Below are 12,951 nucleotides of genomic sequence, written 5' to 3'. Positions count from 1 at the left end.
GTATGTGTGTGTGTGAGGCAGTTGCATTTCTTTCGTTAACGAGTTTACGCTGTGAATGTCTATATAACTGTATATTTTTCATTCTCGCTTACCTCAACTATTTTTACTTTTCGTTAATCACTTTTATTCAAAGGCGAGCGGAGTAATGGTAAAATGTAGCATACACTGACATTGGTACACAGGCCAATGAGGTCGACATGATTGGCCATGTGCCGCAGATGCTGGGGAGTGAGACCCAGATCCTCGGAGAATTTCATAAAGGTATTTTTGGAGTGACATTTCCTGGGGGTCAGGGAGGGGGGGATATTGAGGGGTTTTCCCTGTCCTTTTCTAGTCAATGTAGGTCGCCAATGTCATTCACGTTCATATATATATTTTGAGGGTTTCTGTACCTCCTCTAACCGGTAAACGGCTGCGGACGGACAATGGCATCGTTACATGTACTCACGCGAGCATCGATCGCTCATTACCACCACATTGGGGTATCCGTTGTCAAGCCACGATCGTAACGTTTACAAACCGGGGTAATTGCTTGCACATTGCCATTACCAGTGGAGAGCTTCGCAGGCCACCTTTTAGGTTTTATTTCGGGGAGCCATGTTTGGGGCATTGGATTCTTTGATGAGGTCATTGGAAATATCGACCACTGATTGATCGGATTTTTTATGGGGAGACGTAAGTTCAAGTCAATTTGATTTGATAGATTATGAATACACTCGCTTTATGCCATGCTCTAGGAGAAACTCGGAGTCTCGAGAGTTCGTCAGAAGTTACTACCAGCTGGAGCACTGTTGATTCCACTGACTTGCTGCAATCATCCCTGCAGGGCTAACTGGACTTCGGACAAGTCTGTGAGTTGTACAGCTCATTTTGAAACATAGGTTCGGTGTTATGAGGGGCTTGGGATGCTGCCCGGGGATGGAGAGAATTAGAGATAGTGGAGAATTAGCTGTTTAAACTTGCTCGGGATGTTATTACCAGGAAGGTAACAGTTATCTGTACTGACGGGAAAATATTGGATAGCGATGGATTCTTTAAAAACAAGTTTAATTAATTAGAGATTACAGAATTTCTGAATAATTTTTCTGTTCTAGAATTTCATTAACTCTTGAGTGGAATTTTGATAATCATTTCTCCTTTGAAGCGTTAATTCAATTCAAAATGTGCTGACATTTCATTTTTAATTAGTCCGCCGGGCATTCAAGCGTGTACAACAGAGTCGTTAGTCAATTATGAGTAAGGACGAATGCAATAGTTCTAGGATAAATGAGATTAATTAACGTGAGAATGGTAGGGTATGAAGTGTTCTTATATAATAAGCTTATAAATCATGGACTGGGTCATTAAGCTTCAACCACGACATTGTGAGGCGCCATTACCTCGATATCTTGAATCTTGTTCTGTATCCGGCTCAGTGTCAGGGGATAGAATCTTCACCTCTTGAATGCATATTCAGTGTTGGACGGTGGCCGTCGCAACGGCAAATGTTGCCTCCGAATGAGTTCTCAATCTCTTTCATTGCCGTCTCGGGAGTCCGCATCGGGCTGTGGTGAATGACGTGGTTGTATTCAGGTGGGAATATGGTATGGGTTTGATTTTAGATATTAAAAGTTCCATTCATCTGACGAGGGCAGATGATGCCTTCGAGGAATTGTATAAAACTTATTTTTTGTTAATGGATATTGTTGATCGTTTTATTTCTGACCTGGAGAGTTAACAATCAATTACTCATTGATGAGTAATATTGCCGATGTTTGGGAGGGCAGAATGGTTAATTCTGGTTTCAAATTTGAGATTAAAAAACGAGAAAAAAATTATCACGAGGGCCTCATCGTGGAAAAACAACTCACGAGAATGGAAAGGCTTTTCGAAGCAGGAAAAAACGTTATGAATTCACGGAAGCGAGGATTGAGAGGTAGTAAGATATTTTCAACACTCAATTAACTGGTATTGCCAGAAGTTCACGAGTCAATTATTTTCCGTAGGCAGTGGTGGGTAGCCTCGCGCAGTGCAATAGCACTTAGTCACCCCAACGACAAGTCTCACCCATTGCAAATGAGGACTGGCACGAAACATGAGTTCACTGCTAGAGTTCCCACCGCGAATCTCAGCTAACCCCTTTGCGACCCACCCTAGCCACCCTTATTCATAGTACATCACTTTCGTTCCACGTAATAACGCTCGGTCTCTTGGAGCGAGAAAAAAAAAAGTACAAACATTGTGAGTGACATTTCTGGTTGGGTTGCTGCAGAAACTCGAGAAATGGAAAAAAAATTAATATGGGATATGTTTGGAACGAGGAAGCCATCTTTCATTTCTCCTCATATGTATTTATGGTATAATGATATTTTCCATTTGAAATAAAATTCTCACATATAATACCACAAGTGGTTCAAAATTATCGAATATTTCCCGATAGATTCGTTGCAAACAAATGAAGGAGTCAAGTTTTTCAGGCTAAAAAATCACGAGTGCGAAGCACGAGTGATTTTTCCTGAAAAACTTGACGACTTCATTTGTATGCAGGGAACCTAGAGGGAAATATTCTATAATTTTGAAGCTCGAGTGGTATTCAGGGGATTATTTTTCCTATCCAAATTTCGGCCAAGAGAATTGTGCCATGACATGAAAAGAGGTTTATTTGGTTAAGTGTCGTTTGTTTACCAAAATATTCAAAAAATAATCGCTGATATTCGAGGTAGGCTATACAAAATATCAACAAATGGTGCAATTCTATTGGCTGAAATTTGGGTGGGAAAAATAATCCATAAAAATTTTCCTTTTGAGTTGAGTCAAAGTAGACTGTTGAAATGAAAACCGAGGAATATGGTGCCCCAGACATTTTTTACTTCATAATTTTATGGTATATAATACTGAAGCATCGTTATACATTATATATGCGAGTTCTTATCAATGGAACAGGTTTTACTCAATAAACTACACTAGAAAATCAATTGATCAATTCTTGGGCGCTCGAATGGGGAAAAATTATCGCAGTGTCATTCAATAATAATGATCTCATCTGTCAGTTTAGTCAAGACATTTTGCCCTTCACCTACATCGCCTCTTGTTATCAGTGTATGCCTACTTGACGCGTTGATATAAAAAATTCCACGTAAACGTCATCGCACAGATGACTAACTCCTCAAGAGATATAAAATCAGAAAAGCATCCTTCTTATTTCAGCGATATGAAAACATCGTTTTATTTTCCATTTCATATTTCATACTTACCGGTGTAGACAACGCCATTGATCGTGAATTCCACCGTATTCCCAGGAGGGCTTTGCTGCGAAACAAATAGAGGAAAAAATAATGATAATGGGAGGAACGAAGAAGCGAAAGAAGACAAAGTATCGAAGGAAAAACATACCGGAGTCAAAAGTACGGAAATGATACCAATAAAAACAAACTATATGTTTTAAATATCCTGAGGGAGATCTCTTTCCGTCAACATTTCACTAACGGACTCATCCAATATTAAAGCACCCGAATAGGAATAACTTCAAATCCTCTCAGCTCCCCAGCCCCTTTACCACCCCTATTGGGGCCATTTTCGATGTGAAAACTGAGCATAACTTTCCAGCATGGAAATAGCATAAAAAACAATAAACCGGAAATACGAAAAATAAGGGACGAATAGCAGGAATAAAAGAGTGAAGTGCAGCCTGCACTTTTGGGGAAAAAAATTTTTTTTTTGTACCATCAACCCCCTGCGGTGATGTAATGAAGAATCGTTGGTGGTTTTATATGCAGCCACTGTACCGAGTCATGCAGGTATGATAACATTCCGATGGTTTACTACCATAGAACAATAAACTTGGTGCGAATGTGTATATAAGAGGAGGCGATAGGGTTACAATGATTCAAGTGGAGGTGGAGGTTTCAACTGGTGAAGCAGTTGACATGGTTCATTCATCTCAATGTGTGTGTTATGCACTCATCATGTTTCTCGGGCAGAGTTGTTATGTAGAAGCCCTTCCTGAAAGCGAGAAATGGTTGAAGGGGCAGTAAAATTTATACGTCCGTCTGTGTGTGTGCGCGGCTGTACCTTTATTCCATATGGGGTAGGTAAAAGGTAGGAAAGGTATATGTACAAAGGGTGATAAATATAAACTGAAGTAGTCACAGTACCGGTTCGAGCTGCCGGACGAATGTCGAGTGTAGCAAGAGACTGGGTCACATACTTTGATCAGGATCTCCAGTTGATGGTGAATCCCTTGGACGTCGTGCACATTCGTCCTCTCCTCCCAGTGTTGTATTTGCAGTTGGATTTATTCGAACATTTTTACAGGGGCAAATGGGTCATTTCATCCGGGTACTTTTTTTTTTTGATTTTTATAGAAAATGTTTCAGGAGTTAATGTTGCAGATTCAAGCATTTTTTCCCAAATGAAGCAGTTGATTTTATTCCTCGGATAAAAGGAGAAATATCGCACGACTGGGGGACTGAATTATTGCAGTGAGGTAAATGCCTTTAAAGGGGGTAAATCAATATTCAACTTGGAGAAGAGTCTGGGTAAAACCTTCTCAATTTTATTCAATTCAGATTGCATAGATCATTGCGGTCGTGTGAAGTGATACTCGGGATAACGGTCGTTACTGCTACAAACTCCGTGGAATTTAATGTCGTAAAAAAGTGAATTCTGGTTTATAGCTTCTACTTATAGGTATGAGACTCGTTTTTTTTTTCATGAATTTTTAAAATTCCTCTTCGTTCGTAAATCTCTTTATTTCATTTTTTTTATCAGTACAATGAGATCGAAATAATAACTAAAAATCCATTTAGCTGCTTTCTTAAATAGTCATAATCATTACTTGAAGTGTATCGATTATGAATTGACATTACGTACTTGTTTGTAACGAAAATAAAAATGTTTTTCTTTGGGAATCGAAAAATGAAAAAAAAAATGCATATGCGTATTTCGAGTGAACTTCGATATCTACGATGATCTAGATCATGCAGATATAAAATTTTCCCACTTTATAATGCTTCGAAAAATATATTTTCTCTCTTAACATTAATCACTTATAGAAAATTGTTTAATAAAAAAATATTAATGATCATGAACTCTAGAATTGGAGAATGAATAACAATCTCACCTAACAAAATATATATCTCAAATATTATTAACAATAAACGAGTTGATTAATAATTAAAGCCATCTGAACTTTCCTGCGTTCTCAGGCTCGGGGAAACGTTCCCTCGTAAACGAAAAAATTTAATTTTCAACTAAAAAAACTGAACTCTTATCTCTAGGGTATTGAAAATTGTTTGGTTTACTCCAAAAATTCCATTCACCCTCATTTCCTACTCACAAACACCCTACGGGGGGTATTTCGTTGGAGGCAGGTGAATATTTATTATGCTGTTGTTGGCAAAGCCGTGGCATTATCAAGTGATTCGTCTGCTACTTTAATCGGTAAATGCAAAGTTGTGGTGTCTGGGCTCTCCATCCCCGAGGCATCTTTGCGGTTCTCTTTGTTCTTCTTTGATCTTTTCCTCTGTTTAGTCTCGACTTTGACCTTTAGCGTTTTTTCTGGGTCAAAGTGGCACTCAAGTAGTTCAAGAAGATCCTCAATTTCCGTATTCGTTGCACTCGACGCTCTCTTCTTGATCAATCTTTCCAATCCATACTTTGCCTCCTCGGACCAGGCCTCCTGAAATATTAGATACGTGTCTCATCATCAGACGTCAATTTTTATAGAGATATTCAGAAAGTTTCGTATATTTTATCTTTCGTATTAGAGATATTATTTACGGTGGCAGAAAGAATTATGATATTCTATTCACTTTTATTCCTTCTCTGGAAAAAACAAATATTGAATGATATGTGAGAGTGGAAGGGAAGGAAAGGAGCTTACTGGTAATGTGATTATATTACTTTGTTCTGTGAGTGCAAAGGGATGCGAGTAGATCCACGTCAAATCAGCAGACCAACAAAGCCACTGTTGGGAATTTTCGTCTCTATTTTTTCCTAAAACGACTGGACAACTGAACGAGAATTTTGAACAAGAAGTTATAATTATTCCAAATGTTTCCATCCTGCTGATTCAACGTCAATCTCCTCATATCTTTACTAGTATTCTGGAATAATGGATATCAGTTGCTACAGAATTTTTATAACTCACCTTGAGTTGTACATAATCGATATTGGATTCAGCGAGAAGTCTCCTGAGGGGTGAAGCATGCTGTCTTACTTTGCGATTCATAGAAAGTAAATGGCCAAAAACTGGCAGCAGACTGTGCTGCCTGTCAAGCACAAGCTTCAGCTTCTCAGATTCCTCCTCTTCTGCTGCAACTGGCTGAACAAATTCTCTGGTAAACTCAATAGTTGCCTTTGATGTGGTATCACTGTCACCACTGCCCTCGGCGGCCTTTGCCTCGTCAATGCTCAAGTGTTGAACTATCTGAAGGGCCAAACGTGCACGATCGACTGCATCTTCTAGTTCGACTTCCTGATTAAATAACGTGGATGAGATTAATGAATACGTGAAGAATCTTTAAATAATAGCCAGAATAATTTGATTAATTAATCTAAACGGTCCAGACATGGGTAGATTACATCCGAATGCTATCTCATCTTCATAATTTGATATTCTATTTCATTTCTAGGGAATACTTCTGGAACAGTGTTATTGATATGTAATTGCCTGACTTTATGGCCATTCATGATTCTTCAGATATATAGCGTACATTTTTCTTCGGGCATACATTTGAATTCCATCAAATTCAGGTGTTTTAATCGAGAGAGGGCCGCAATACATTATCCATTAATGACCATTGATAACCATAAAACCAAATATTTTGTCCGCCATATATATATACATATATATATATTGCAGTCGATTGAAATCATGTAATATGATCATCATAAAAAACGAATCAACGGATATAACGATCGCAGACATCATTTAACTTCGATTTACTATCATTGAAGCCAATATTGCGAGTCATGATTCAAAACGTTTACAAAGAGATATTTAAACTTATCTCCGGAATTCTAATTTCCATAAGATGAAATGTTTGACCCGTCGTCAAATAAATTAAATGAACGCTCATTGAAAGAAAATTAAAAAATGAATATTTCCGAATTTCTTATGTCTAATCTCATAACGAAATTACTTGATTGAGTAGAACACGTGACAGAGTCCTCAGTGAGAAGGCACGAATGGTATCGGAACATTTAACACTGGCAATGTTGAACCCATTGGCGAAACCTTTGACAGTCTTCTTGAACCTCTCCAGAAGATCGAACTTAATAAGTGACGCAAGTAGCATCGCCGGAATGACTTTTCTTGATTCATGGTGAATGAGAATTACACCATCAACAGCATTGCTCCTCACTTCCTCGAGCCAGTCAAGAAAGTCTGTGATAGCAGAGATCTCACTCTTGGTTTTTAATACCTGAGTGTAGATATAAATTTTACCGTCTATTAATAACTTTCCTGAGATAATGATGGATGGGGTAGGAGTGGTGAATCGGAGTGATGTGATAAATTGCAGTTTTATGGAAAAAAAAAAAATTCAATCATCTGAGAGGAAAGGGAATTATCGTTGCTTCGTAGAATTGGAAGAGCGAGGGGAACGGAGAAAGATGAATGGAAGGAGGAATGAAAAATTATTACCTTATTGGTTTTGATGTTTTTTAATAATCTGTATCTCCCCACAGTGACGACTTTGAGATTGTGACGTTTTTTAGCCGCAGGTGTGAGATTCTTAAATGGCATTACGTACTGGGCAAAAGACGAGCTCGGCGTGTAGCCGGCAATTTGGCATATCTCATCGACAAGCATTTTTCCAGTTGTATCCATGTCCCATCCAACTAGTCGATAATGACCATATGGAATACCGGCAGCGGGTGTTGCTGTTGTAGACGAAATATCATTGCCATTAGCTCCTACCGTGGATGCCACCATTGTTGACTAAATTCCGTGTATTCAGAGCGATCTTATTATTCAAAACCTGTGAAAAAGTGTGTATTATCATTATTATTCGGGCGATGAGGATCTTTCAGCTCGATGAATAAACAAGGTGCGTGAAGCATTTGTTTTCAAGGCGAAATTTCAAATGAATAGAGGCAAAACAAAGCAAGGTAACGAAGCGAAATTCAGATGACTTTCAAACACTGTTGATACTGTTGATTGTGAGATACTGTGTGGACTCTAGCCAAGATATCGTTGCCATGGCGAGAGTTTTTTTTTCCAACTTCTCTGTTTTTCCCCGAAATTCCAGAGAATACGGATGAAAGTCTCATGCAGAGATACCGAAATAAACCGAGGATAGTATTTTTTTTTCAACTGCATAAATTAATTATAAACTAATGAAGAAGATATCGGGATTCGCATGATTTGGATTGAGCGAGACGAGCCAGAACACTTGATATCTCCTTCTAGAAAATTCCAGCCACAATCCAATTGAAACTTATTAACCCGTATCAGTCTTTAAAAAAATAGTTATTTGCGGAGGGTCGGGGGTAATCAAGATGCCTTGCGCACTGTCAGTCAGGCGCGAAAACGAAGCGAATGATTGAAAAGTGTAAAAAAAAACTGTAGCAGCTGCAAGAGTTGTTGCAAAGTGTTCAATTACCATTGGGAAGAGTTTAGTTTATGCGACTATTATCCAGAATTTTGCACGCGGTATTGCGATAGAGTCTTTAATTTCTCTATTCGACGTATCTCCACTGGCTGATTGGATTTGTTAATGGAAATTAGTCACTCACCGAGCTTTTGCAATTTTAATTCTCATTACTCACCAGTAATTGGAAGATCTTGGTGAAGATCGGGAGGAATGAAGTGTGACTTTTACTCGTGGATTCGATCCCGTCGGTGAATAAAAGGCAGTGGGGAAACGTGGTGCGTATCGACACAGTCGCACGACAATAGACCGTCTACCTACCAAAGCCAATGGATTGTGGGTGCACGTGTCGCACGGGAGACGAAAGGGAATTTAGTTATTCCTTTTCACGCATGCGCGATTAATACATTCATATCAATCAAGTTGATTCGCTCGATGAACGGTCAGGTGACACAAACCGAGAAATAGGATGAGTTGAAATTTTTCCCGCGATTTGTTTACGGTATAGCGCGTGGCAGTTGAAGTTTTTATAGACCAAGGGGAAAAGACGGATGTCGTAAAACTCGGTGACGTGGGGTTTAAGGAGGTTAATAATGAAAACTTTGTCATTATGGTTATTTCAGGTTAAATGAGGAAAATTTGAGGGGTTGGAAGAAATTTCTGGTGATATTTTGAGGGATAAAAAAATACATGAGAAAAAAAAAATTAATGGTACCGAGTGGATAAAGCTTAGCAACTGGATTATTTTAATAAATGCGATGTTATTAATGCGATTTCTTAATATTAATGTAGAAAACCACGGTAAATGCACCTCTAATGCTGCATCGGCTTTGGGCTGTAGTATTTCATTTCAGTGAATTAATTTTCCAGCGGAAATAATTACGACTATGCGATTCTCCCTCAACGTGCGGTATCATGAATCTTTAGGAAAGGAGCGGAGCGTACTTACGGCAAGGAGAGCCAGGAAAATCGGATAGACCAGATGACACTCCAAGTATATGCAATGGTTTTTTTTATGACCACCACAGCTGACAATTTCAATATAGGCGATCGCAAGGGTGTTAGTGAATGTACTTCGCATCGAGGTCTGCGATGATCTGGGATTTTCACGATCAGAAAAAAAAGACGATCAACGGGTTTTTGTTTATTCAATATTTTATTGTTTTTTCGTTCTCGTTTTTCGCATGTTTTTGAGGGAAAATCTGGATTTGAATCACTCGAATGATTTCACGGAAATTAATGCCTCGTTGGTCAGCACTCGAAGCGCAGAAATGCAGCATCACAGGGAGGAAAAAAATTGTAAAATGATTGTGCACACATGGCGTGGAGTGCAAAGCGCTTTGTAAACGTCATCAGGACCTTTATTATTTCAGTTGAATATTTCGCATGATTCTAGTGATCTTTTCCTTTTGTGATTGGGGGATAAAAGGCCGACGATTTCTACCAGACAAATCTTCGTAAAACCACCAAATTCTGCCACTTTATTTTTTAGGCCTTTTTTGAATAGCCCTCTTTTGTTTGAACGAACCAATTGCATTAGTAGATTTATTTTCAACCCCAGAGGCATTACGGAGTGCGATCTTTCATCTCGTATTCATGGAATTACATTGTTTTCGGGGACAACAGACACATTTTGGTTAAATAAAAAACTAGTGTTCCGGTTATAACTGAGAAATGAATAAAATATTGAAACGAATACGGTATCGGATGGATAGAGTAGATCGAAAAAATTTCTGGGAGAATGTCAGGCAGAAATAACTCATGTAATAAACAAGATCAAAATTCAAAGTTAAATTATTATTGAAATACACGGCGGACGCTGCTTACGATAGCAAACAAATTGCTATTCCCCCCCGAGTAATTACAATAGCTACTTGTGAATTAATTACCTATGGCTATTCAAATTTCGTCCCTTTCCAAAATGATTTCTATACTGAATATTCTGCTGATAAAATTGGGGATATTTGAGGTCCCAACAAAATACTCGTGTTATATGATCCGGGTAAAGAGAGCTGAGCAACGATCAGTCACGCACCAATGCATTATGGGTTTTCATGTACAATGATGTGCATTAGTGTAGGTCAGAGCGAAATGTGCGTCGAGTGCCGTTGCTATTAATTTCTAGTGATTATCATTTGCCATCTGCCATTGACTACCTGAATCCTCTCTCTTCACCGGGACAATTTCGTCTGTTTAACTCATTGTGATTGCATGTTGGTTATTATTATGCTCAACTCGTTTCTGCTCGATCCGGATTGGATTTATGAGGGCTATTTTTCATGTAGCAACTAGTGCACAAACTGATCAAGGCCCTTGATTCAAAATATTCGATCAGAATATTCGATAGAAAATATTGAATTAATTGACTGCTCTGTTGTACAGTTCTACTCGTATGATTGGCCATTATGGAGATGGGATCAATTATTCGATGATATTAACGTCAAGTTTGCAACTCGTTTTATTGGTGATCAACGCCTGACGTCGGGCTCATTTAGTTGATTTTCGAACATTGGTATTTTTTTATCTGGTTCGTCTAATCAGTGAGAAATGACGTGATGAGGTGTTGGAGTATTTGGATGCTGCTCTTTCATTATTTCACAAAAACTACTCGACAAGGATTTATGGTACACGGGGATAACGGTTCTAGGAAGGGATTAATTTATGATCCGTTGGGCTCAGTACTCCGGAGCGGTTTGGTCCTAAACATATTCTGAAATTAGGAAAATGACTGCATCCTCATGAAACTTCATCTTTTAGTTAGTTGTTCTTCCCCGGAGAATTTTTAATTAGTTATAGACCTCAGTGTCTGGTTAGATGTCTTCTAGTGTAGCCATCTCTCTCGTTTTACTTATAATTATTTAATTTGGGTTCGATCGGTCTTCTACTCTCCATGGAATTTTCAGTCCATTCCCTACAAATTTAGCCAAATGAAGATTGTAAAAGGTTTGTTTTTTAATTATTATGCGCCTGTCCCAAATTTGCCTCATCCGTATTTTCTATTCTCGTACAGAAATATGAGTCCAGTAAAAATTGCTGAGCGGTTCACGTAATCCGTAACAGGGAATCGGCTTTTAACTCCCATTTTTTATTGAATTTTCCATCACTCACGCTTTACGTTTTCAAATATAATTTTTATTTTTTTTACCTGTTGTTTTTATTCAATTTTCCTCTCCCCGTGACGCAGTTACGTAGTTTCAATCTAGTGATGTAAAAAATATTTTCAAAAACCGTGCGATATCCTCGAGAAAAGGTAACGAAATTGTACAATTTTTGAAACTAATTCCACCGTGTGCTGATTTCATAAATTCTGTCTTTGATCAGGAGAATATATATTTTTTTATTTTTACCAGTTTACACAGCCCGATATCTGGAGATGTTGCGCGGGATAAAGTAGCGGGGGTTCAGAGGCACCTGGTGGAGGCAGCAGCAGGCAGAACCAGGGCATCGAGAGATCGTTTGTCTTACTTAAGGGGGTAGACCCCGATGAGCTTGAGCCTCGGTCACCCGGGACCAAAATTTCTCTACCCTAATCTCGCTTCTTCCTACAAAGCGTTGCCCCTTCTCTACCAACACTCTCTCACTCCCGCATGTGGTTACTGCATGGCAATCAATATTTATTACCATCGCTAAGCCATTGTGAGTTATATAATACGTAACTGCCTAATGGATTTGGGCGTTGATCGACCGATTCTACGAGCGCTGTCTATAATGTACGTGATGTCCCACAGGAATTTTCATCGTTCTATCATATTTTACGGCGAAAATCATTCACTCGACGCTAGGTGCGTTGATTATTATTATTTTTCTGATGCATGGCAGGGACATTCAATTGACCTGTCGTTGTCGGAGTAATTTGAAAATTGAGGTAACGACAAGAAAAATATTTTGTTCTCCGCCACCGCATTATTTCACGGTAAAGTGTTGTCTTTGACGCTTTGGTCAGTTGCACCGCTCCGTATCGGTGGCAAATTCAATTAACCTGTCGATCAATGCTATATAAAGACAGAAGTGAGTGCGGTAGAATGTGATTTTTTTATTCAAAATCCAGTCATACGGCTCAATCTAACCATTGGAAAATTAAATGAGGCTGTAATTAATTTTCGATCAATCAACGGTGACGGGAAATCGTAACAAACTGATGTGCATCGCCAATGATTCATCGGGCTCTCCATCGTTAATACAAATCTGGCGCGTATGGAGATTATTCGCTGATTTATCTTCTGGCTTATTAGTAAATTAATATAACTGTTCTAATTAGTTGAGGACCATTGAGAGGTAAATTGGGTTGGGATAAGATTGATCGGCTGTGTGGGCAATTGTGGAGTGACAGGATAATGGAATGATTCTTAGGTAGGGTAATTACAGGCTAATTTAA

General features: G+C 38.7%; 1 protein-coding gene and 1 long non-coding RNA gene across 3 annotated transcripts; one reads left to right on the top strand and one right to left on the bottom strand.

Annotated features, from left to right (window-relative positions):
- Positions 1–179: 179 nt before the first annotated feature.
- On the top strand, positions 180–2,365 carry LOC135164473 (uncharacterized). 2 transcript variants are annotated; one of them, XR_010299306.1, is made up of 5 exons: positions 180–261; positions 382–675; positions 738–1,583; positions 1,712–1,915; positions 1,986–2,365. It is a non-coding gene; the product is annotated as an uncharacterized LOC135164473 (long non-coding RNA). The 2 variants fall into 2 exon arrangements; XR_010299305.1 differs by having other exon boundaries at positions 738–1,915.
- A 2,346-nt stretch (positions 2,366–4,711) lies between these two features.
- On the bottom strand, positions 4,712–8,912 carry LOC135164471 (maternal protein exuperantia). The gene is made up of 5 exons (XM_064124864.1): positions 8,755–8,912; positions 7,628–7,964; positions 7,125–7,406; positions 6,131–6,457; positions 4,712–5,659 (listed from the first exon to the last, which is right to left on the bottom strand). Exons 2-5 carry the CDS (start codon positions 7,916–7,918, stop codon positions 5,363–5,365), a joined length of 1,197 nt encoding a protein of 398 aa, XP_063980934.1. The 5' UTR covers positions 7,919–7,964; positions 8,755–8,912; the 3' UTR covers positions 4,712–5,362.
- Positions 8,913–12,951: the final 4,039 nt, after the last annotated feature.

Source organism: Diachasmimorpha longicaudata, chromosome 7 (genome assembly GCF_034640455.1).
Source record: "Diachasmimorpha longicaudata isolate KC_UGA_2023 chromosome 7, iyDiaLong2, whole genome shotgun sequence".
Taxonomy (NCBI): Eukaryota; Metazoa; Arthropoda; class Insecta; order Hymenoptera; family Braconidae; genus Diachasmimorpha; species Diachasmimorpha longicaudata.
Note: the sequence above shows the minus strand (reverse complement) of the source record. Positions and strands in the feature narration are given on the sequence as shown.